The sequence below is a fragment of the Chlamydotis macqueenii genome, chromosome 3, assembly GCF_036417535.1.
Source record: "Chlamydotis macqueenii isolate bChlMac1 chromosome 3, bChlMac1.mat, whole genome shotgun sequence".
NCBI lineage: Eukaryota > Metazoa > Chordata > Aves > Otidiformes > Otididae > Chlamydotis > Chlamydotis macqueenii.
The window spans coordinates 22,564,178-22,587,726 of NC_141558.1; the positions used below are offsets into that span (position 1 = coordinate 22,564,178).

The window sequence follows — 23,549 nt, forward strand, 5'->3', positions numbered from 1 at the left end:
CCACTTTGGGATGGCTTCCACATAGTGGAAGCTATGATTTTTTTTTTTTTTTTTTTTTTTTTTTTTTTGCTAGGGAACTTTCATCAGTGTGGAAGATATTCAGAGCACTTATATTCCATATTAAGGTTGAAAACCCCTGCAGGCCATATTGCTGGAAGCAGAAGTTACTGTTTCTCTAAATGAAAGCAAATCAGTAAAGAAGCGTAATTCACTTGGCAGAGCCACCTGTGAACACTTGTACTAGGTTGGCAAATGATAACCCGTTTTTTTTTCTTTTATATTTTGCACCAGATGTTTGATGTACCGTGTGTAATATACAATGTTGATTGTTTTAAAAATCTAGCTACTCAGCAGTGGAAACAGATACCTCATACGGACTGATGATATGGTTGAGACAGTTTACAATGACAAAGGAGAAATTATCAAAACCAAAGAACGACGACTTTTTATGTTAAATGATGTGCTGATGTGTGCAACAGTAAATATTCGGTAAGACTTGATTCATATTTTCAAAATAATCCTTCAAGCCTCAGCTGGAATAAATGACACTTACAGAATTTTTTTTTTAATTGTCTTTTTACTATGGCTAATGATTCCTAGCAATAGTCATAATAAATGGATAACTGGCTTTCTTCCAGTCCTCTAGATTGCCTGCTGATGTTTGGAAGTTCTGAAGTAAATTTGTAAGAAAATTATGTCAGTTGGAGATTACAGATAGAAATGCTCTTTAGTCTCTAGTTATTGCTGTGTATTAGTCTTTAGCGTAATGCAGGCATGCCAAGGTAGGATTTTTTTTTTCTCTTCCTTAACTTCATACAGTCACACATAGAGAAATCTGGAATTTGACGCAAGTTACAAATTTATAAAAATAAAAACGGAAACAAAATCAAAAAACAACAAAAAAAAACCCAAAACAAACCCACAGAAAACCTGCAAAGCTAATGCATGTGGCCAGGAGAAACCTGGAACTCACTAACAAAGTTCCATCTGGGGAAGGGTTTTTATCTGTGAGACCGAACATGGCAGGATTAATGCTGAGATGCTTTGAAGAAAACGTTTTTCCACAGTGCCTTCTATGTTTTAGTTGGCTGTAATTGTTACTGTTACTATACCTCTGTGTATGCCAAGGTCACACATTCAGATGTTGCTTGTATCATAAATTGCTTTACGTAATGGTACATTCTGACAGAGAAAATGTGGACCATTAAAATCTTCCAGGAACAGCTTTTCTTAAGTGTAATATGAGTTGATATCTTAGTTCATTACTGAAGTATGAGTACAGTATATGTTTTTGTAATCATGAATGCTTGGTCTCGTGTTAGTGAGAATTGCCGTGTAATAGCTGCAGTTCAGAAAATGCACAAGCTGATATCCGATTATTGTATGAATTGTGAAATTTTACTCCTTTACAATTTATGCACTTCTATAGTAAAAAACAGGTATTTTCTTAGAATTGTTTGGGAGAAAATTGCTTTTAACCATGTTATCTTTTCCATGATAATCCATGTCTTGGATTTTTTTGTAATTGTCCTTGAAGTGGCAACGCAGAGTCTACTTTTGTTTTCCATGTGAAAAGTTCATGATTATGCCAAGTCTCTGGGTTCCTTATTAAGACAACGGTTCTGGTTATCACTGACAGCACTGTTATTCCCATGGGCACTAACTGGTTCTGAGCAACCTCCTTTGGGATGGTAATTGGGCATGTGCGTGTCATGGGGGTTTGCCAACTCTGGAAAAGTTTAATTATGGTTTTCTCTGGCAGTTAAGATTTGCTTTCCAACCCACTTATATAACAGTGGAGTTTTAGTTGAATGCATTCCTAGCTTTATTCACTAGCAGAAAAAGGGTTTGTGACTTCCTTGGGGAAGTTCAGTTGTGAGTGGGTCCACCTGCAAGCTCTGCGTGTGGATTCAGAATTTCTTCATTAATTCATGGGCTGCTCTGAGATTTTTAATGCAGAAGGAATTACGTTTGTCATGTAAAATAGAGTTATGGACTGAAGGAATTCAACTGCCAAATTTCACATACAACACCTATATCCAGTCCAGAATTTTTGGTTCAATATAAGTGTATGCTTTATACATGTACTTGCCTGTTGGGCTCACACAGGATGAGTTTTATTCCTCTTCATTTTAGCTGTATAGAAGTTAGACATCTTACCTAAGCTAGGTTTCTGTTATAGCAGTGGTTTTCAAGGTGCACGCCTGCAGATTTACCGTGGAGCTGTAGACTTCTTCAGAAACTTGACAGTTAGCTGAGCAGTATGTATGAGCTCACTTTTCTTAACCACCTTTTGTCCAGCATTTACAGAAAAAGACAGATGTTCCAGGAACCTGGAGACCACTGGTTCCAGACCAATTTTATGTAGCTGTCAAAAGCCATGTATTTCTACAGAGTACATGACCCTCAGAACATCCTTCTTCACATGTAGTCTAGATGACCTAAGTTTAAAGTAGCAGGAATTGGAGAGGGTGGATGCTATCCCTAGTGACTAAACAGCTGTGTCCTGCCTTGTCTTGTTTTCTTTTTTCTGAACTAGATCAAGAGTTTATAAATATTTACTTAGGTTGTGGCACTTGTTTTTTGTTCGTACTTGCCTCTTCAATGAAACAAAAGCATGGCTATATTGGGAATAGGTAGCTGAATAGCTAGCTGAACATCAGTGTTAAGGTAGTTCACAATAAATACATTTTTCTGATTTCTCCCAAGCATTTAACTTCTCTATTTCAGTCATGCTTCCTGTGAAATAAACCTTTTCTGTTCACTTTGACATCTCTTCTCTCCTTTATAGTAAGTGGATAAGGGAACAAAGGAAACAAAGGCAAAGGAGTAGTAATGCCATTTCTATTCCAAGTGAGCTTCCTCAGCGTGCTGTTTCCTCTGAAATGCCTGTTGTGATACACATTCCTTTAGCAGCAGCAGCTCACGTGGGATTGCTCTGAGAAGCCACAGCCGTTGCAAAGATCTGCTGTAAAGACCATCCTGGGCTGTGGGCCTCAGCAGAAATGTTAGCTTGTCAGCGCTTGAGAGGTTATGTTGCTCTTCCTGCTGCCAGTAATCATTCAAAGGTCCCATCATCCATATTTCCCTAAACGTTGCAGTTATTTCTGTTTCAAGTACTTTACTGAAGGACAGCACAATCCAAAAGAATTAGGAAAAGATGGAGCCACCATATCATCCTAAGCACTTGTGTAAGGGTGTCAAAATACACATTGATCTTAAAAGATGGTCATTTATGTTTTGTTATAGAAATGTAGGGACTGTTGTTGGCAGTCCTATGCTGTTTGTAAACAAGACTATCTGCACCTGCATAGCTGCTCTTTGCACTCACAGGAAAGGTTAGTCACAAAAGTCAGCCTGATGCATGTATTTGTTTAAACTTGTGCGTGGTATTCAGACTGATAAACAGCACATTTTAGAAGCTAAAATAATAAATAGGATGCCATTAAACATAGTTGCTTTTCACAGCAATAATTTGTGCATCTTCCAGCTCTTCCTACGAAAGCAGTGGCACCATGACAACTGGCCAGAGGTATTTATTGAAGTGGAGTGTACCACTGGGACAAGTGGAAGTCATAGAGTATGGCAGCAGCGAGGGCCAAGGAGACAACTGCAGGTTTCCACCCCAGCACTCTGCTGAAAATGTCGTCATTAACTCTAAGCCAAGTAAGTGACAGGAGTTATTTACTTTTACAGACTTTTTTTTTTTTAAATCCATATTTGAATTTCATTGGACTACTTGAAAGGGAAAGCATTTTGTGCATGAAGACCTCTGCAACATGAACAGTAATATAATCTCTTTCTTTGGAAACTGAGAATCCATAAAGTGATAGCCAGTCTTCTGCCTTGCAACATGAATTACTTGTATTTGTTCTGGTTTGGTTTATGCATGAGTGTATAAAGAGTTGTAAAGCATGATGGCATGTGGGCTTGCAAAAAGGTGATTTTGGTGTGATATGCCAGCCGTCCCATGGTAGCTGGTCATGCATATGTTCTTTATTTCGTAGTTAAAGCAAGGAAGTTTCTCTCAATAAAAATGACCAGTCACCCCATTGCTGTGGAATAAGAATCAAGGCACAAGTGTTTACTGCAGGGTAGAAGTTACTTGTCTCAAGCCCATAGTAAAAAACATAGTACTTCAAACATAGTAACAAGTGCTTCAGAAAAAAAAAGTCAATTTTAATTTTAATTATTATTTTTGAAACAGTATGCCAATAGGTAATTTCCTCCTAGCCTCTCTCCAGAAACGACCTCAAGCTCTGAAGTTTGTACATTCTTTCTGTGCTTGTTAATCCCTCCTACAGGCCTGCCAACTACCCTCAAGAGATGTATGAATTTCAAGAGTTCACTCAGTAGCTAGCCTTTCATTTGCAATGAGTTATTTTTATATCATATATTTTGCTTAAATATTGCATTTTAAGTGCATTCAATATATCGAGATTGTGATCCCTATTAATGGACTATAATTTACATGGATTTCAGTGCTAGCTCTAGGCATTATTTCACACTAACTTTAATATTGCACCCTTGGCCTCGTGAATTTTCTCACAATTGTGCTGAAAGGACGTGTAAATGTTATACTTCAGAACGGTCTGAGGTGCAGCTGCAGCATTTAATACCCCTGTATTCTCCAGGATGGTTATTGTCAGGTCTTCTTGCTCCTCCCTTTGTAAATAGCGACAGAAAATTTTTATACATGCTTAGATCTCAGTTTCGAGGATGACTTCATTCTTGTAAGTCCTTTTAAGCATTAATGGGCTACTTGGACAATGAGATTAAAGCTTTTATATTATTGTTTACCAGCTGCTGTACACATGACCTAGAGAGGAGTGTATATAAGGGAGCATATTACTTAGAACTGGGAGTCCCTCTCATAGGTGAGTGTGGGAGGAACAGCTTGTTGAATATTCCTAGTGTGATTTTGTGCAGCAGCTTCACAACAGATTAGACAAAATCCTTGCCTGTCAGGAAGGTCAGATGAGGAAGTGGAGCATGAGGGGAGAAATAAAAACTTCCACCCAAACAGTCCTGTAAAACCTGCTAGAGCCTCTTGGCTTTGAGGTTTCTCAGTTTCGTGATGTTTGGTGACAAGATCACAAAAAAAAAAAAAAAAAAAAAATTAGTTTGTACATCATTTGTAGTCTCAACCTTCAGATTAAATGGTACTCAATAGGTAAAAGATGAGCTGAACTAATTGTTTTGTTTTGGTAAGCTGTGATCATTGTATTGATTCAGTTTTCTCCTAATAAAAGGGATCAAATATAAGAATTTAAAAAAAAATATGTAGGATACTGGCTATACAAATTAATAAATCTTCCCTTAGCTTTAATCAAACGTTTCTGCCAAATGATCCAACTAAGCTGAATGTAATCACTCATGAAAGAGGAAGAGCGTAACCTTGCCATTTGCATATACTGCTATATCTGCGCTAGCTGTTACTCTGCAGACTTGTCCAAATTGACCTCTATGGACAAGTTTGAATATATACCTAATTGTGTTAGTTATTCTGTAGGGTTGCCCCCTTAGTTCCAGTCTTCTTGGCTGCTAAAGATAACAGAAGCTCAGAAAATACAGCCTTCCTGCAGAGGGAAAGGACTGGTAAGACTTTGTGTAATGATTCACTGTTGCTTGTTTATTTGCACCCACCAAGATGCTGCATGTCGTAGCTGATAATGACACGATCTTTAGTCATGATAGTATCACATCGTTGGTGAGACTATTGGATATTTACCACAAGTTACAAAGCACTACCAGCAAAATACTGTCATTCTCAGCCTGCAACTGCATGACTTCGCAGTTGTCATAAAGTTAGGTTACAGAATCATAGAATCATAGAATGGTTAGAGTTGGAAGGAACCTTCAAAGGTCATCTAATCCAACCCCCCTGCAAGGAGCAGGGACCTCCCCAACTAGATCAGGTTGCGCAGGGCCTCATCCAGCCTGGCCTTGAACGTTTCCAGGGATGGGGCCTCCACCACCTTTCTGGGCAACCTGTTCCAGTGTTCTACAACCCGCATTGTAAAAATTTTTTTCCTAATATCTAATCTAAATCTACCTCCCTCTATTTTAAAACCATTACCCCTCATCCTATCACAACAGACCCTACTGAACAGCCTCTCCCCATCTTTCTTGTAGGCCCCCTTTACGTACTGGAAGACTGCTATCAGGTCTCCCCGGAGCCTCCTCTTCTCCAGGCTGAACAGCCCCAACTCTCTCAGCCTGTCCTCATAAGAGAGGTGCTCCAGCCCTTTTATCATCTTCGTGGCCCTCCTCTGGACCTTCTCCAACTGGTCCATGTCCTTCTTGTGTTGGGGGCTCCGGAACTGGACACAGTACTCCAGGTGGGGTCTCACCAGGGCAGAGTAGAGGGGGAGAATCACCTCCCTCGACCTGCTGGCCACTCTCCTCTTGATGCAGCCCAGGATGCGGTTGGCCTTGTGGGCCACAAGAGCACATTGCCTGCTCATGTTGAGCTTCTCATCCACCATCACTCCCAAATCCTTCTCCTCAGGGCTGGTCTCGATCCATTCTCCGCCCAGCCTGTATTTGTGCCTGGGATTGCCACGACCCAGGTGCAGGACCTTGCACCTGGCCTGGTTGAACTTCATGAGGTTGGCATGGGCCCACCTCTCCAGCCTGTCAAGGTCCCTCTGGATGGCATCCCTCCCTTCCAGCGTGTTGACGGTACCACACAGCTTGGTGTCATCACTGAACTTGCTGAGGGTGCACTCTATCTCACTGTCCATGTCACTGACAAAGATGTTGAACAGGGCCGGGCTCAACACGGACCCCTGAGGGACGCCACTCGTGACGGGTCTCCACTTGGACTTCGAGCCATTGACCACCACTCTCTGAGTGCGGCCATCCAGCCAACTCCTTATCCACCGAGTGGTCTGTCCATCAAACCCATGTCTCTCCAGTTTAGAGAGAAGGATGTCGTGTGGGACAGTGTCAAAAGCTTTGCCCAAGTCCAGGTAGATGATATCTGTTGCTTGTTCCTTGTCCACCGATGCCGTCACCCCGTCATAGAAGGCCACCAAATTGATCAGGCACGATCCGCCCTTGGTGAAGCCATGTTGGCTGTCACCAACCACCTCCTTGCTCTCCATGTGCCTTAGCATGGTTTCCAGGAGAATCTGCTCCATGACCTTGCCAGGCACAGAGGTGAGGCTGACCGGCCTGTAGTTGCCTGGGTCCTCCTTGTTCCCCTTTTTAAAAATTGGGGTTATGTTCCCCCTCTTCCAGTCATTGGGGACCTCACCAGACCGCCACGACTTCTCAAATACAATGGCCAGTGGCTTGGCAACTTCATCCGCCAGTTCCCTCAGGACCCGTGGATGGATCTCATCAGGTCCCATGGACTTGTGCACCTTCAGGTTTCTCAGATGTTCCCGAACCTGCTCTTCGAGTACAGTATGTTTCCCTCTGTTTTCAGAGTATACCAAGGAATTGCTGTGGTGAAATCCCAGTGGCCTCATAGTATATGCTTTTATTAACGTCTAATGATCAAGAACAATTTGGGATGCTACAGACAAAATCCTGCTTCCATAACATAGAACTATGTCTCAGACCCTATCTTCAGCTCTCATTTCCAGGTTGTGAGATCTGGAGAGATGCAGAATAATGATCATTCTGTGTAAAAGCATTAAGTGGTAGGGAGGGGGTCACCTCTTCTGTTTCTGGAGGACTGAGAATATTGGTTTGTATTTGCAGCACACCAGGTTAAGTACTTGACAGCTGTAAGGTTGATATTATCACATTACTGCTGTGATTAGCAAGGGTTCTTGATGGTTGCTGGTTGTGTCCTTGTGAGGATCACTGGTTATTGGTTGCATTTCTCTTATCATAGCACTTTTTTCTTTGCCAAAGTCCTGTTTATGAGAAGGCAACTGTCATAAGTTGCCTTCATAGTATTTATTATTGGCTAAATGCAGTCGGTGCTTTCATCTTTCTATGAAGCTGCAAGAAAGGATAGTATAGTTTGAAGATAAAAACTTAACTCTGGGTGCTACAGAAGAATTAATAGCTGAATTTGAATTAATCTCACACAGGCTGTAATATGCAACTGTCGAAAGATTTAAAGGTTTTTTGAGAATGAATAAATCAAGGGCATGCTTTAGTACTATTCTAAGGTGGAAAGCAAGGGATGTGTGAACTTGGTTTTCACTTGGCAAAATCAGACTTTGCAGTTTTTCACCCAGTCCTGCTTTGCATTCCAGTCTTTTGTCTCTGAATTCTAGAGGAGAACACATTTAGGGGTTGTTAAGTTCATGTATTTTTTTTTTTAAGCCCTTTGTCTTTTGGCAGAAGAAACTGTGTGGCCTGAGGGTGTGGAGAGGAAAACAGGAAAATTTTCCTAGAGTGTATTCTGCTATGCTGCTCCTGTCCTTGATGTGCTTATTCCTGTTGTTCTCTCCTAGCAGCAAAATGAGTTCTTTTAGTTATGAACATGAAGAAGGATTGAGGTCTCAGCTGTTTGGCAGAGTGCTTTATTTGTATGGTTCTAATATTGTTCTCTAGTGGAGTGCAATTATAACTTGTCTTTGTTTCCTGTAATGATATTTAAAGCAGAAAACATTTCACATTCTCAGTCTTCCAAAAAAAAAAAAAAAATAAATAAAACCCCAGCACATTTATCGGATTACATTTCTCTGAGCCAGTCAGGCAAAGTCCTGTTTCATGTATTGGAGTTAGTCTTACTTGAGTCTGTGGAGCATGAGTCTCCAGCATCCCAACTGTACAGTTCCTGTAGAAATAGTTATCTTAACTCTGTGTGTCAGGGAAACCCGATGCGTTAATTTTGTTCTGTAGAAACATTTGCAGGAAGATGCAAGATAAAGTTATTTTCTAGTAGACCCACATACTGCTTCTGGTAGGCTATTGCTGTTCTCCTCCTTACTTGGTTCATGTGCAGAAGCACAGGCATAGTACTGAAAAGTTGAATTAGTATAGGAAAATAATATTTTTGGCATGAACAGGAAGTTGCATATTCTTGGGTTTAATTTACTTGTGCTGGAAGAATTGTGTAATGGAGTTCAGTAAGAGGTATTTGAAGCGTATTTTAGGTGGTTATGGGGACATTTGACTTGTTTTTGCGGTAAGATATGAAAACTACTATAATGGTAGATTGCTAAATGAAAGAAACAAGAACTGTGATTCAAGACCTGAAAAGAGCTCAGCAAAAGTATTATGTGCTTAGTATTAGGGGATGACCCTAGGTTATAAATGGTTGAAAAACTCAAAAGGAGACACTTTCCTTGATTACATATCTTCCTTATGTACTGTTAACTAGTGAATTATATTCTTCCACACAGTTGTGTTGATACATGCATTGATTTCACCTCCCCTGTTTGTGTACTACTGAAAGTAATGGATTCAGCATTCACAGCTAGGATATTGAGGTTTTCCATTCTTTTTCTCTTCCCCCCCCCCCCCCCCCCCCCCCCCAGGATAGCTGTAGGTAACCCATTTATTATGGACCCACGGAAATGAGTTGCAAGTTTAAGGGCTCCTGAATTTTAATATTTGCTCTGTCATGGGTTTGATTGTATGTTCATGGGTGAGTCTTGCTACTTCTGTACCTCACTTTCCTCACCTAAAATATATTGTGCTCTGGGTGGGAACCCTAAACACTGAAAGGACCTCAGACATCTATTGTGTCCAGAGAGAGTCTAATGGAGGTGACAGATCACGTAAACTTACCAACAGGAAATTGGTATCTTTGATAATCATGTTATCTCATAGAGGAATTGAAAGAGAATCAGTGACTATTCCAGTACTAGGTTATTGCTAACTATTTTTTTTTTTGAGAATTTTCTGTCTTTGTTACTTTACGTGCTGTAAACATCTAAAGCAATTAATGCATTTGTTCTGATGTTACCTTTTTTGCTAATGTATGCTACTTCATCCTGAACGATCTTTAGTAGTTGAAGGGATCTGCTGACTATTTCCTTGGTTTTTGGTTTACTGGAGATTTTTTTTTCTTTGGCTTTTGAGGAAGTTTACTGCATAGCTATATCCTAGTGAATGATACTAATTCAATCTAAAAGGGTGAGAAGTCGGACTGAATTTATGGAAAGAGAGCACCAAGAAAGTTAAATGTTACCTGTACACTTCTGATAAAACGAGGATGGGTGAAGTGGGACAGACTTTTTAGTAGGGCTTGTAGAAATAGGACAAAGGGTAGTGGTTTTAAACTAAAATAGGGTAGATTCAGACTAGATAGAAGGAAGAAATTTTTTACAATGAGTGTGTTGAAGCACTGCAACAGGTTGCTCAGAGAGGTGGTAGATGCCCCATCTCTGGAAACATTCAAGGCCAGGTTGGACAGGGCCCTGAGCAACCTGATCTGGTTGGAGATGTCCCTGCTCCTTGCAGGGGGGTTGGACTAGATGACCTTTAAAGGCCCCTTCCAACCCAACTCATTTATGATTCTGTGGGTGAAAGAGCAATGAATACAACTTGTTTTTTAATATGTCATATTAATATGACATATTTTATATATGCCTTCCAAAAATATGAAAAGTATACGTAAGGGCAAATTTGTAACTTTTTACCAAAATGTACTATATTCTCCTCTAGAAGAATCAGAAGTTAGCCTTCACTTGAAGTCATCCATCTATATATAAAATCACTGAAAATACATGTGTTCTGGTTTTGTTAGTGAGGGGGGGCCTAAGGTGGTAGCTTCTGTAGGAAACTGCTAGAAGTTGCTCCCCTTTGTTCAGTGGACTCGGCCGGGCGTAGGGCAGACCCACTGCTGGCCAAGGCCGAGCCAATTGGTAGCAGAATGTCCTGTGATAACGCCTCTGCAATAACGTATTTAAGTAGGGGAAAACAGAAATAAAAAAAAAAAAAAGAGAAGATGTGAAGCAGCTGAGCGGGGGGCAGAGAGGGGGAGGCGCGAGCCTCATGGGTCTTGCAGGCCTCACCCTCTGGCCTCCCGCCAGGCAGCCGACTGGGCCCAACTCGGCCCAGCCCAGCTGCAAGAAGTGGAGAGGAGATGAGAGGTGAACAAGATGTAAAAAGGATCCTGAGAGGCGTCTGCCAGCCTGTTGTAAGGAACGTCTGCAGATGCCAAGGTCAGTGAAGAAGGAGGGGGAGGAGTGATGCAGCTCCTGGCCAAGATTCCTCTGCAACTTGTGGTGACGACCGTGGTGGAGCAGGTTGTCCCCCTGCAGCCCATGGAGGTCCACGGAGGGGCAGAGATCCACTTGGAGCCCGTGGAGGACCCCACGCCAGAGCAGGTGGAGGCCTGAAGGAGGCTGTGGCCCGTGGAGGGCCTGCACTGGGACAGCTGTTCTAGAGGGACTGCACCCTGTGGAAGAGATGACCCACACTGGAGCAGTTTCACGAAGGACTGTGGCCCGTGGGAGGGACCCCACGCTGGAGCAGAGGAGGAATGCGAGGAGTTCTTCCCCCGACAATGACACAGCGGCGTAAAACAACGTGTGATGAACTGACCACGACCCCCATTCCCTTTCCCCCCCCCCCCCCGTGCCGCTCGGGAGGGGAGGTAGTAGAGATAATGTTAAGCTCGAGAAGAGGGAGGGGTGGGGGGAGGTTATCTTGTTCCTTGTCTCATTCTCCTGCTAGTTTTAGAAATAAATGAATAGTTTTCCCCAAGTCGAGTCTGTTTTTCCCCTAACGGTAACTTTAAGGATTTCTCCCCGTCCTTATCTCAAACCTCGAGCTGTTTTTCCTTATATCATCTCCCCCTATTCTCTTGGAGGGTGGGGGGAGCGAGAGAGAGAGACTGCGTAGTCTGATCCTGATCGGGGCTGAACTATGACAACATGTATTTCACTGCTCTTTAAAGTGGGATGTAGGAACAAAAGTCAAATATACTGGCTAGAGTTTCAGTTTCTCAGACTCCTGGCACGTGTTATTACAAGCTTGCAGCACTTGACACAAACTGTTGATGAGTCATGAAATGCGGTTTCTGTGCCGAAATGAATGCCTGTTTGGTACCCCAGCAACAGTGACCACCCTGAGTTGTCTGTTTTCTGGTTCCCAAGAATAAAAAGGGTGAGCTGTAAAAGTTTTTCACAGCAATTTTTATTTAAGATGACTGGACTACAGAGACTCTAAGGAAGCAAAGGGAGAGAGCTAAGCATCCTGCCATTTCTGGGTGGGAAGCCAGTGCCTGTCAGCAGTCTTCTGCTGCTGATCATGTTGATTAGGAGCTGTATACAGCATAGCCTGTTACTTAAGCAAAGAACCATTTAATTTGAGCCATATGGCTAAAGGCAGAAAGAGAAAATGAGCAAGACCCATCTGTACTATATATCATGCAGTGATGAGCGTAGGAGATAACAGTAAAATGAAAAAGAAAAACAGATTAGCATGTTTATGTCTATGGCAGAATTTTAGTATTATTTTTTGTTTTACAGGTTTACAGTTCATACCTGAGATTAAACCTCAGCACAGCTAAACCATGGCTTCTCTCCTCTCCTGATTAGACTTCCAGGGATACGTTTGTGTTCCACTTCCACTCGCCTGTGGTTTTGATCTCTGTGGGTTTTGTTTATTGTCAAATGTTGTAGTGACATGACGCTGAAGTGCAGGCATGATTCCTCTCTTTCAAGTTTCATTCTGCTTGATGCAGTTGGTTTGTGTAGGTCTCTGAGTGTTGCCAGGGAAACAGGTAGGGATGTTTGATGGGCTACATTATGCATTCTGTTTCTGTCAACGTCTTGCTCAGTGGAAGGGCAACTCTTCTCAAAAACAGAAATAGTGCTACTGTGATAGCCATTGCCATTAGAGCTGATTTTTTGCTGGTTTGTCTAATGAGAAATACAGAATTGGAGAAGGCGGGGAGGGGGAAGCCTTAAAACTTTATCATCACTTTAAGGCTGGACAATCATAATACAATGTCCAGAGTAAGCGAGACTGTATATTAAGTGGCATATCAACTCTAGCGTTGGTGATAAAGTTTTAAAAAGGATGACGTGGCATGAATTGCTAGTTGAACTAACTTTCATCTCTGTGAAATATTTATAGACTAATAATGTAAATCTTTGTTTTCAAACTATAGAAAGTAATACACTACACTAAAGGATGTAATAAATGCAAACTATTGTTGATATATGCAAACAAAATACCAGAGATTTTAAATAAATCTACCTCCAGACAGCCTGTTCAGCTGAGCAAACTGGGCAACACCAAACAGTTCACTTGTTAAGTGGATATATATGTTTCCACTGGTAGATTAGGTGTAGAATGAATTAGGTCTTACGTGTTTGTCTCACCCACTTAGTTCGAGATTCTTCTCTTTTTGTACTCTTTATAGTGGTTATAGGGCTTGACGTTCACCTCCTATAAATCTTTTCTGTTTTGCCAGGGGTCTCTGCCACATCTTGACACAGAGTAGCAAAATGAGTAGAAACCTAGCTATAAGCAAGTGAGTATGAAAGAAGGAGATAAACTCCCTACAGTAAGATTTCCATGTGAGTTGTTATAGATATTCTGGTGGGAACTCCAGTGTAAACCTCTGGCAGCTTGGCCAGTTTACAATCACGTGCAGACCTGTCTTGAGATCCCTGCAGTACTTTCATCATTTAAATGCCTTCACACTTGTACTTTCACAGCCTTTCACAGTACCTTTCACATCCAGTTCCTCTCTTGCCCTTCATGCCCAGGCAGGCGCACCCCAGAGGTCCTTTGCAGCCCCTGTCCCTCCTTACGAGGAAACGGCCACGGCACCTCTTTTCTTTCACTCTAAAGTCTCTTTGCTTCCAGGATTTTCCTTCCTTGTGGGAGCAGAGCCAGGAACTGGAGTTCCTCTAATCCGTACCTGCAGTCAGTATGTAGTCCAGGAAGACACCTGACCATTGTCCAATCTAGCATAATGTTGAGGAGAAGGGCTATGGGGTCCACACATGTCAGCCTATCGGGGCTCCAGTGTTTCTCCCTACTGCTTCTGCTTCCTGCCTCATCTCCAGCACAGCACAGCTGCTTCTGTCAGCAGGAAAAATATTTATGGCGTCTTATCTCTAAAATTCCCTGCGCAGTCAGGATTACTTGGAGTTTAATATAATCCTGAAGCCATGCTCTCAGTGTGGGAGCTACTTCTCACTCTCTCGAGAGGCTTTGTGTTTCCTTGGTGGTCTTGCATAATTTTACTCACAAACAGTATAGCACTATGCATGTTGATTTTATCTTGGTATTACTCAAGCTGTGTGAATAAGCAGTTTTGTAGTTGGACTGTCATTTTTGTGCAACCTGTTTCTTTGGTGTTCAGCTCTGACACAGTGAGCATATAGCAAGACAGCATTCGTGTAATTACCAGTTGAGAGAGAGCAAGGTATTAACAGCTGACAGGGAGGTGAAGTGTGTTAAAAATAATTAGTGAGAGTTGAGACTTGGGAGGTTCATTTCCAAGCTCTCCTCTATATGCACTGTATGGCATGTGGGACTTGGTTCGTCTGTGATTAGGCCTTGAAGAACTCCTGTCTTGCATGGCAGTAAGAGTAAATACATTAAAGAGTTTTAGAGGCTAGATTATCAGATTCAATAATTAAGCTCATAAAGATTACCTTTAGGTGCTTATATGATTAAAGTATGATTAGACTGAATAATGTCATTTCATGTTTCTGATAATGCTCTTCATGTTGGTTGATGATTATATGTCCTGACTGTATTGGTAATTAAGCTTAATTACCCCATGTCTGAATAATAGTTTGTGTTCTAGTAATCTCAGGAGTTTATTGCTTATCACTTAATAGTATGTATGTGTTTGTGCTGCTTCTTTCTGGACTAGGTTACTAACTCTAATTTAGGGTTGTGCTGTAAAGCTACATGTGAGTAGCTGCTCAGCTTTTCGTTGATGGATGCCAACTAAGCTCGTGTTTTCTGAGACCATTTATGACTTTCCATTTGCTTCTATTTCCAAACCTGGAGTCTGATACCACTCTCTAAATATTTGTGTAGTTTGAACTTGAGAGTATGATGTAATCTCAGGTGAGCTATAGGTTTGCTACGGTGGCTCAGATTTTTCGGGAGCATGCAACTGTGGAGATCATGAGTTAGATTTGACATGAAAGAACAAACGGGTAAGGTAGAAAGTTTGCTTTTTTCTTATGAACTTTAAATTGACCTGTGGTCTTGTTTAGGTCTTAAACTAGAATTTCAGATTCACAAGACTACTTTTTTTAAAATAAATTATTTTACTGAAATTCCAACTGGCTATTAAAAGGCTCTCATAAAGGGGAAATCAGAAAACATAACCCACTCCTGCTTCTCTGAGGTGTCTATGGAAACAGGAGCAGCATGAGTGAGCAAGTGCAAAGACACAAATAGGAGGAGGGTGATGCTGAGGGAGCTGTCAAGGGCCTTGCTTACATAACACAACATGCAGAAAGCTTGTAATTCAGCATCTAAAAATAAAATCTCCTCTGTTTTGTCAGACACTCATACAGAATTTCCAGGCAGAAGGGATCAGAGGTATGGAGGTGCCTCCCTTGTGTATAGTTGGTGCTTGGATTTGTCAAGTTCTGTGCAAGAGAGGGTTTCAGCACAGCAGGGGATCCTCATCACCAGCCTTCCAGCAAAAGCTAGGTGTTCTGGTGTGACAGGTTTTGGAAAGGGAATAATACTTAACAATGGGCATCAGTATCAACTGCTGAATGAATGACAACGTTCCTGGTATTACCAATATTCGTAATCTTTTTGCCAGCTTTGCTTATCCATTGCTGAAATAGATCGCTTGTATATGAAAATGCCACATAAAGGTCTCCTTTTCTGTTTGCACTGAGAAAATTAGTTCCACTAGACCTCCTCAGGGAGAATGTTTTTCCTCTCTTTGACAAGTTCTCTGTCCCAGAGCAGCTGTAATGTATTTGTCCTCTGTGTTTTGCATACCAGTCTCTCTGTAGGAGCAGGATCCAGTATGAAGTATAGGGAAAGAATTCCTCAATTGCAGTAGTTGAATCTTGGGACTTATTAATGGTTTCTGGTTTTCTTTCTTTAAATTAATTCTCAAGATCTTCCGGGAACAGAAAACTATTTTACTTTAGGTACAATGTTGTCTCTCAAATAGTCTCCATTCTTGTCCTTCCTAAAGGTGGACATCTTAAACTGAGTAGTGGGATGCTGTCAGTCTGTTGCTACTTGATGAAAAAATCAGTGAAACATTTCCAGGACAATCAGTGTCACATGTCAAACAAAACAACTGAACAGTTCTGACTGCACTTAAGTAGTTTTAAATACATTACTGCTACATCATCATAGTTTAACTTAAACATGTTAACAATCTCATGAAATCTGTTTATTATGAACTGATCAAGAATTCATTTGGTACAATGATGCTTTGCTTTCCAGAATGCTGTACAAGCTGCTCAGGTTTAAATGTAGACTTAAATGTTGCGGAAAGGGCCTATTTTTTGTTATTTGTTCTAAGTGCATAGTTCTATACAAGTACCAGTTTGTTATGCCTTCCTCAGACACAGCAACTTTTCAAGTTACCTCCCACATATATAACTTCTCCCCCCAACCCAGGTGATTTTTATGCTCAAGATGAGGATTGAATCTTTTCCAAATCTCTTCCCTTCAAAACACTTGACGTTTCAGTATGCTGCCTGGATGCACACAGATGGCTCAGTGGGAGGAAGTAATACAAATGCGCTCAGCCTCAAAGACCAGATTGCAAATGGCAAGCCAAATTTGGGATCCACCAGCCTTTCAGAATTGTCTTCAAATCTGGCATGTTCTTCAAGTGTATCATTACTTTCATGTTACCCCTCAATAATGCTGCAAGTATAGTCAGGAACATAGCCTTTCTCAGTTTCGGTTGTGGTTTTCACATGTGAGCATTTGTGAGCTTCTATTTTGTGTAACACCTGGTCTGACTTGGGGGATCTGCATCTCCCAGAGTGAAGTATTCTTTCGAAGGACCTTGAATTTCCATGATTAATCATTTCTTACTTCATGTCAATAGGCCTTTTCCAAAGCAATTTATATTGATGTTTTGTGGTTTTGAATCATGTGAGGAAAAGGTCATTACTCATCTTTTCAAGATGAGCTACTTTACAGTAAGAGAGATAACCAGTTTATCTATTAACAGTCTTTGGCTTTAGCATGATGTACAATACAGAAATGTTTGCAGGAATAGTTGCAATATTGAGAGTATGCTAAAAGATGTTTTTATTTTATTTGCATGCCATTTGGATTTATGTAATAATAATACTTGAAAAAATCCTCCTAATTGGGAATAAACAGGAGTTTAGTATGGAGAGGGACCACCTGACCATTATTTTTGCTTACCCAGGAATAGATGTTTGAATTACAGGTGACTGCATCTACTCTAGGCATTGTAACACTTTATTTTTCCTCTCTAGGAGCATAAATCTGTGAAAAATTAGTAATTCACAAGTGAGAGTCAGCACACAGCAAAAGCTACTGGAAAATGTGTACAAGTAACAAATCACCACGATAAATAAATGTGTCCCATAGTAATTGAGAGGATGTGTGATCAGTACGGGATTATATCTGCTATGCTTGTTGTGCCCACGAGAATAGAAAATTTAGAAGAACCAGATAGATAGCAATCCCAAGGGAGTGGCTGCTCTGCCAGCACCCATTAAAGCAACTGCTGCTGTGCAGGCAAAGAGCTGCAACTGCTGCTGTGCAGGGAAAGAGCTGCAGCTGCTGGCTGTGCTCCCTAGCAAAGCAGCATGCTGCCAGATGTGGGTCTGTGCGAGGTGGAGACGAGGCAGATAGCGGGGAGAAAGCTGCCCGCTTCTCACAGGAAGGGTGGCTGCATGAAAAGGGAAAAGCTCCAACGTGATGAGTGTCTTATTCAGGTCCTGTTTCTTGCTGATCCCAGAGCATGACACAGATCCTCTGAGTGTGATGGTGAGGAATTATGCTCCCCCTCTGCCCACACCCAAGCACAACCACACAGACACTTCTCTTGCATGTGTATATTTATGCACAATGTTTCAAATCCTGATTTTGCCCAAGCCAAGTTAAACTGACTTTAACCACACCCAGGGAGTTTCCTGCAGACTTTGAAAATGGCTGGATGTAAATAAGCTAAAATTGATTTTGTTTCAATGATAAGAATTACTTCAAACCAGATAGAACTGGTGAATTTAAAACTGTGGTTCTGAGAGTAATGCTGGGAAATGAGCAGGTAAAATAAATGTTTAGTATTATACTCAAACATCTCTTGACTAGGGAACAATTATTATAAAAAGCAGGATTTTCCCACCCTAATTTTACATAGCAGCAAAAATCAATGTAAACTTTAACCTTCTTTTCTCCCTCAAAAACAAGTAGCAGTTCTGTGGTTTGCTTTTTTTTTTTTTAGCCTTGAATATATTTCATGTTAATACTGAGCAAGGAATTAGGTATTTTGCATTAATTACTGGTTGTTGGCACTAAATTACCTGTTGCAGGGAGGCATGAATTCCTGTGGTAAAAACTTAGCAACAAAGGAGCTGATGAAAAAAATCCCTGCTAACTTATATGTGGCCAACATTTCACCCTTGATCTGTAGGTGGAATGCAAAAAAACGTTGGCTCTGAAGCCATGTATGTGGTTATCGGTAACAGCACGCTGCCCAGGCACACCATCCTCTGTAACATGTAGGATGTGTAGAGCTGGGGCGAACCTTCTCTAAACTCATGGTGGATTTTTTTTCACACTGGAAAAATTGGTTGTTTTGGATCGTGATAATTAGCAAGAGTGGCTTAGAAATGGGAAGGAAATGTCTTTATCATTTGTGAAACATTTCAAAGAGAAACTAACCATGTATCTGCTTTGGAATAAAGCCAAGAGTTTTTCAGTGCTTTCTATGGAAAAAAAGAAAGAGTGAACCCACCCCAAAATAACCAGCAATCGAATGGTCAGGGAACATGTGTGGGCTGAAGGAGCCAGTCGTTGGCTGTGAACTGAGAAACGCATCTGATGAACAGACTAATGTGCTGCCCCCCCCACCTCCTTCACCCAGGAAAAACTCTCCATCAGACAATTTTCAGCTGGATCAACTGGCAGTCAACATTTTATTAACCATCAAGAAGCTAATACTATTTTAAAAATGGGACATTGTGAGTAACTGTTACAGGACCCAGTTCAGAGATCAAGGTACTGTAACCTGTAACTCAAACTACGTGGTCAGTTCTCGGAGAACTCTCTTCTTGATGAGTCCCTCATTGCTGATCTCTGAAGCCCAGTTATTTTTCTGTGTTCCAGTTTATGTCCACTAAGGACTGCCCTGAAAAAAATTATATTCACCATGGCTATTGATTTAGTCCTTGTTTGACTATTAAAATTTCATCTTAATTTAGCTGTTTGTCTTTTCTAGAACATCAGAGGATAGAAGCAGGCTCTCTTTAATTATTTACTGATTTGCTTTTTGACTTCCTTTCCTCTGCTAAGCATGTAGTCTTTAATAAATGAGCCTAAAATGACTTCCATTTCGTTTTTCTGTGCGACAATTTCACATGCCAGGTTAGTTTGTTTGCTTTGACACTCTTAGTGCATCCATTTTATGTCAACTTATTAAAAGCTTATAAAATATGCGTGGTGCAGATAAAATAGGTGACAATTACTGAATTAAGTTCAAGATTTATGCCTTATTCCCAAGGCTTGAGCAAGGATATTTATAAGAGCATTTGAAGCTCCAGGAAGAGGCTTGTAGAGGACAGCTTTTTTGAGGCACGGTGGATGTATATACTGCACAGGGCAAGTCCGTCTGTGTAAGTAGTTAAAGCTTTCTCTATGGCCTCAGTTGAAGACTATGGCATAACGTCCTACAGCATCTAAGAGTTGCCTGAATGCTTGCTGTTATGTGTTGCAGGTTAATGTCCATTCTCCGACCCTGCTTTCAATAATAAAATGTCTTGTAACTCTGTTTTTATGAAGCTGGAAAGAGTGATCCTGGCTTTTAAAACCTACAAATAATGTAATTCACTTGAGTGAAAATATCCATCCTATACAAGGGAATCATCACAAACTTTCAGCTTTTCACAGCCTGGTAGTTGCAAATTTTCTCTTGGTTCAAACCCACAAGGATAAAATTCAGAAATATTTGTAGTACATTTTTCAGTGCACTAGCTTGGTTTGTTTAGTAGTGGAGTTTATAAATGACAGGTTAAGTGAATGGACTTCTGCCAAAAACTCAACTAAACTGCAATTGCTTCTAATCAGTCTAAGTGTTGTTTTGCAGAAGTTATCATTTTGTTACAGAAATTTGGGGCAAGAATTATTTCATTTGTGTTCTTTACAGTGCCGAATACATTATCATGGCTTTTGTCTAGATGTTATCAGACTTCTGTTAATATTGACCCACTCCTTTCTTTGCAAGTAGCCTCATCAAAATCAACAACTGGCCATTCTCGTGCTTAACAAATAATTATTGTAGGCCTCAGTAAGAAGAAAGGTGTCAGCTAGCAAAGAGGGATCCAAGGAGAGAAGTGCTTACAATTTTCAGATGTTGATTTTGCAAGTATTTGAATTGAAGAAAGTGAAACTGCATCTTAATGAAAGTACATAGTCTGCAGTTCCAGAAAAGTGTTTAATTTTTTTTTAAACAAATCTGCAAACGTACTGTGTTGACAATAATCTCAAAACTCTTCCTCTTAGGTCTACTTTGCAGTCATTTCTTTTCATTGTGTACAATAAATCTAATGATCTTTTCGTATGGACTGATTTGTTTTTAAGGATAAGAAAGGCTAGGTTGTTCTTCTAATTAACATTCGGAACAGGCAAAGAAGGGTGGACGAAAGTTGCATCTATTCTCCGGCTGGGTAAATAGTACGAAGTGTGGTCGTTCCCCTGTTTAGTACTCAAGGGCAGTACACAGAAATCCTTTCATAGATTTAGTTTACCAGAAGATTTAAAGTCAAGAGAATAATTTGAAATTTTATAGGAATGTGTAGTATCTCAGGCTCATGTTGCGTTTTCCTGCAGTGAAGGTGAGAATTCAGAGATAAATTAAACCTTAACATATTCCTTGAGCCTTGAAATTTTATACTCTTCAAGGTTTAAGGCAGATTCCTAGCTTAATACAGTGAATGAATTACATTAAACTTCCAGTGATGGCCTCAAGCTGTATGATGCCTCCAAAAAGGAAAATGTCTTCAGAAAATACAGCTATTTTGTTACATAACTGAGAATATACAAATTATTTAAGGAGAATTGTCTTGTGCTTGGTTATTTTTTCATGTTTATTCTGGGTTATGCTTTTCTGATTGCTTTGTGTTTGGTTTGCTGTGTTTTGTCCCTGTAGCAGACTGCGGGAACGGAGGTGGCTAGCGTTGTTCGGCTGGCAGATGTGCTGTGTCCGGCACTAATCCGCCCTGGCAGCCGGACCAGGTGGCACAGCTCGTGTCCGTGCTCCTGATCTGTCTGTGGAGTGGGTAGCCAGCATTATATTTAGATCATGTTCTTGCCAACGCAGGGTTGAAATCCTTCTGCCCCGGGGGAGTTAGCTGCCCGCAGACTAGCTGCCAAAGTTGTGGTAAGGGTGAGGGATCCGTAGTTTGGATACTACACTGAGTGAGCTAAATAATCTGCAGGGATTTCCTGGAAAGATAGTTCAGCCCAGTTCCTGTCATTCAGCCAAAGGGAAACATGCTGACTCTGTATGAGTTGGGGTGGGGTTTTGTGGGGAGAGGGAGAGTGTTATTTCCACAAGAGCTGTATAGCCATCCTGTTCCTAACATCATGTCTGGGAGTCGATTGTATTAGCAGGGTTTTGCATTTAAATAGACAGCTTATCTTACTAATCAGAGTATTTTTCTGAGTTAGCACTATCTTCTATGAACTTATTGATGGTTAAGGCAAAATATTTCTGCTGCTGTTAGGATTTCTTACAGATCTCAACGCAGATCCTTTTTTCGCTTAAGCATGATTGCAATAAAACTGGTTCAGTGGTTCGGTGAAATTGTAGGCTGATGTTAGAGTTAGGATTTGAGTATATGATCCAGAACTATATTGTGATTGATTAAGCAAATTTTGAGTTTTAAACCTTTGTAGTGAAGGCTACAAATATTTTTTTTTTTCCTTCGTCACGTGACCAAAAGCAGCCGTTGGGAAGGATATTTAAACTAACGTCTGACAGCAAGTCTGCTGCTTGGTGCTAAACAAAAAGCTCCCAGAGTTTTAGGGCCAGTGAAGCTTCAATATTTGTCACAGTTCTACTGTGTGCTTATTAAAACTACACATTATGCTCTCCCTCATACTAGATAAACAAACTTGAATCTTAATTGTAAACATAAAATGCAATGATAAGGTGAGGTAGAAGGAAATGCGTATGGTAATGCCTGTACATGCAAAGCTAATGTGTGATAACATACTACTACCTAGCATTTCCTGGGATGCATTTCACAATTATCTGTCTGTGGGGACATTGAAAGCACCTGGAGCAGCAAAGTGAAATATCAGTGGTATATGTATAAATAAACCATTCTGATTTTCAGAAGTAGTGAAGACCCTAGCTGCACATCAGTGCATTACTTGTTTTTTCAATCTATAGAGAGCATCACCAATTTTGATAAACTTAATTTTCAGTGTTAAAAAATAGCAATATATGTTAATAATATTATCTTTGTCATACTTTCTCCTTCAACTGAGAATTACATCTTTTTATTATATATAACCTTGTGTTTTTATTCATTTCAGACAAGCTGTATATGGGACCAGGGCAACTGTACCATGATCTGCAGAACCTTTTACATGACTTGAATGTAGTTGGTCAAATTAGTCAATTAATAGGCAGCCTTAAAGGAAACTATCAGGTAATAAACAAAGCTGGATTTGATTTTTCAAATATGATCCTTTTGTAAAGTAGCATATTTGTCTCTCCCTAGGATCTGTGCAAGACACTATTTAGCTCTCTCTGTAAAGACTGTAATAATTTTTACCTTTAGTAATTCATTTAACTGTTTAGTATTATAAGTAGATTACAGCTGTCTTTCTAATCCTGTTTTTCTTTATTGTTTTTAAGCGTAGGTGGATACTACAAGTGTCTGCATTTGCTCAGTAGCTGATAAGCTTATAAGGAAACAAATACATTTTGATCTTAAGAAATTGTATTCTTGCAGTTAGACAAGGTAGCAGCAGGATGGTTCTTTGAAGGAGGCTCTTGATGCCCATCCAAGCTCATAATCCTGGCTTTTGAGTGGAGCTGTACTTAAAATTGAGTGCAAATCACAAAAATATAAAAGGATTTTCAGATGAATTTTGAAAGTAATTTCCTTCAACTTTGTTCACATCCCTTTTATTTAGCTTATATTCTGGCCAGTAGATATATTACTTTTCGTCAAATTTCAGAATGAGTTCTCCACAGTCTTAAGACTTAAAAAAATTGCTTTTTGTTTTATATGCTGTATGTATGCTTAGGCACAATTTTTAACTCCTACTTGCCACTGAAGGATGTAAATATAGATGTGTCTAACTAGGTATATGAAAGCTGAGTTTCTCTTGGGATATCTTGCCTTCAGAGTCAAGGGCATTAAATAAAGCATAACATTTTGTGAAAATAGGTACTCTAAAGCCAGTCTATGGAAACAGTACTTTTGGCAAAAAATTCACAAGTATTTGAA

General features: G+C 40.4%; 1 protein-coding gene across 3 annotated transcripts in view; it reads left to right on the forward strand.

The window, feature by feature from the left end:
- Positions 1–23,549, forward strand: part of ARHGEF10 (Rho guanine nucleotide exchange factor 10) — a 102,653-nt gene that overhangs the window by 43,162 nt on the left and 35,942 nt on the right. For all 3 annotated transcript variants that reach the window (XM_086745219.1, XM_086745221.1, XM_086745220.1), the window contains 3 exons: positions 344–489; positions 3,491–3,666; positions 22,627–22,742. In XM_086745219.1, the coding sequence (XP_086601345.1) occupies positions 344–489; positions 3,491–3,666; positions 22,627–22,742 (438 nt within the window). The remainder of the gene's footprint in view (positions 1–343; positions 490–3,490; positions 3,667–22,626; positions 22,743–23,549) is intronic.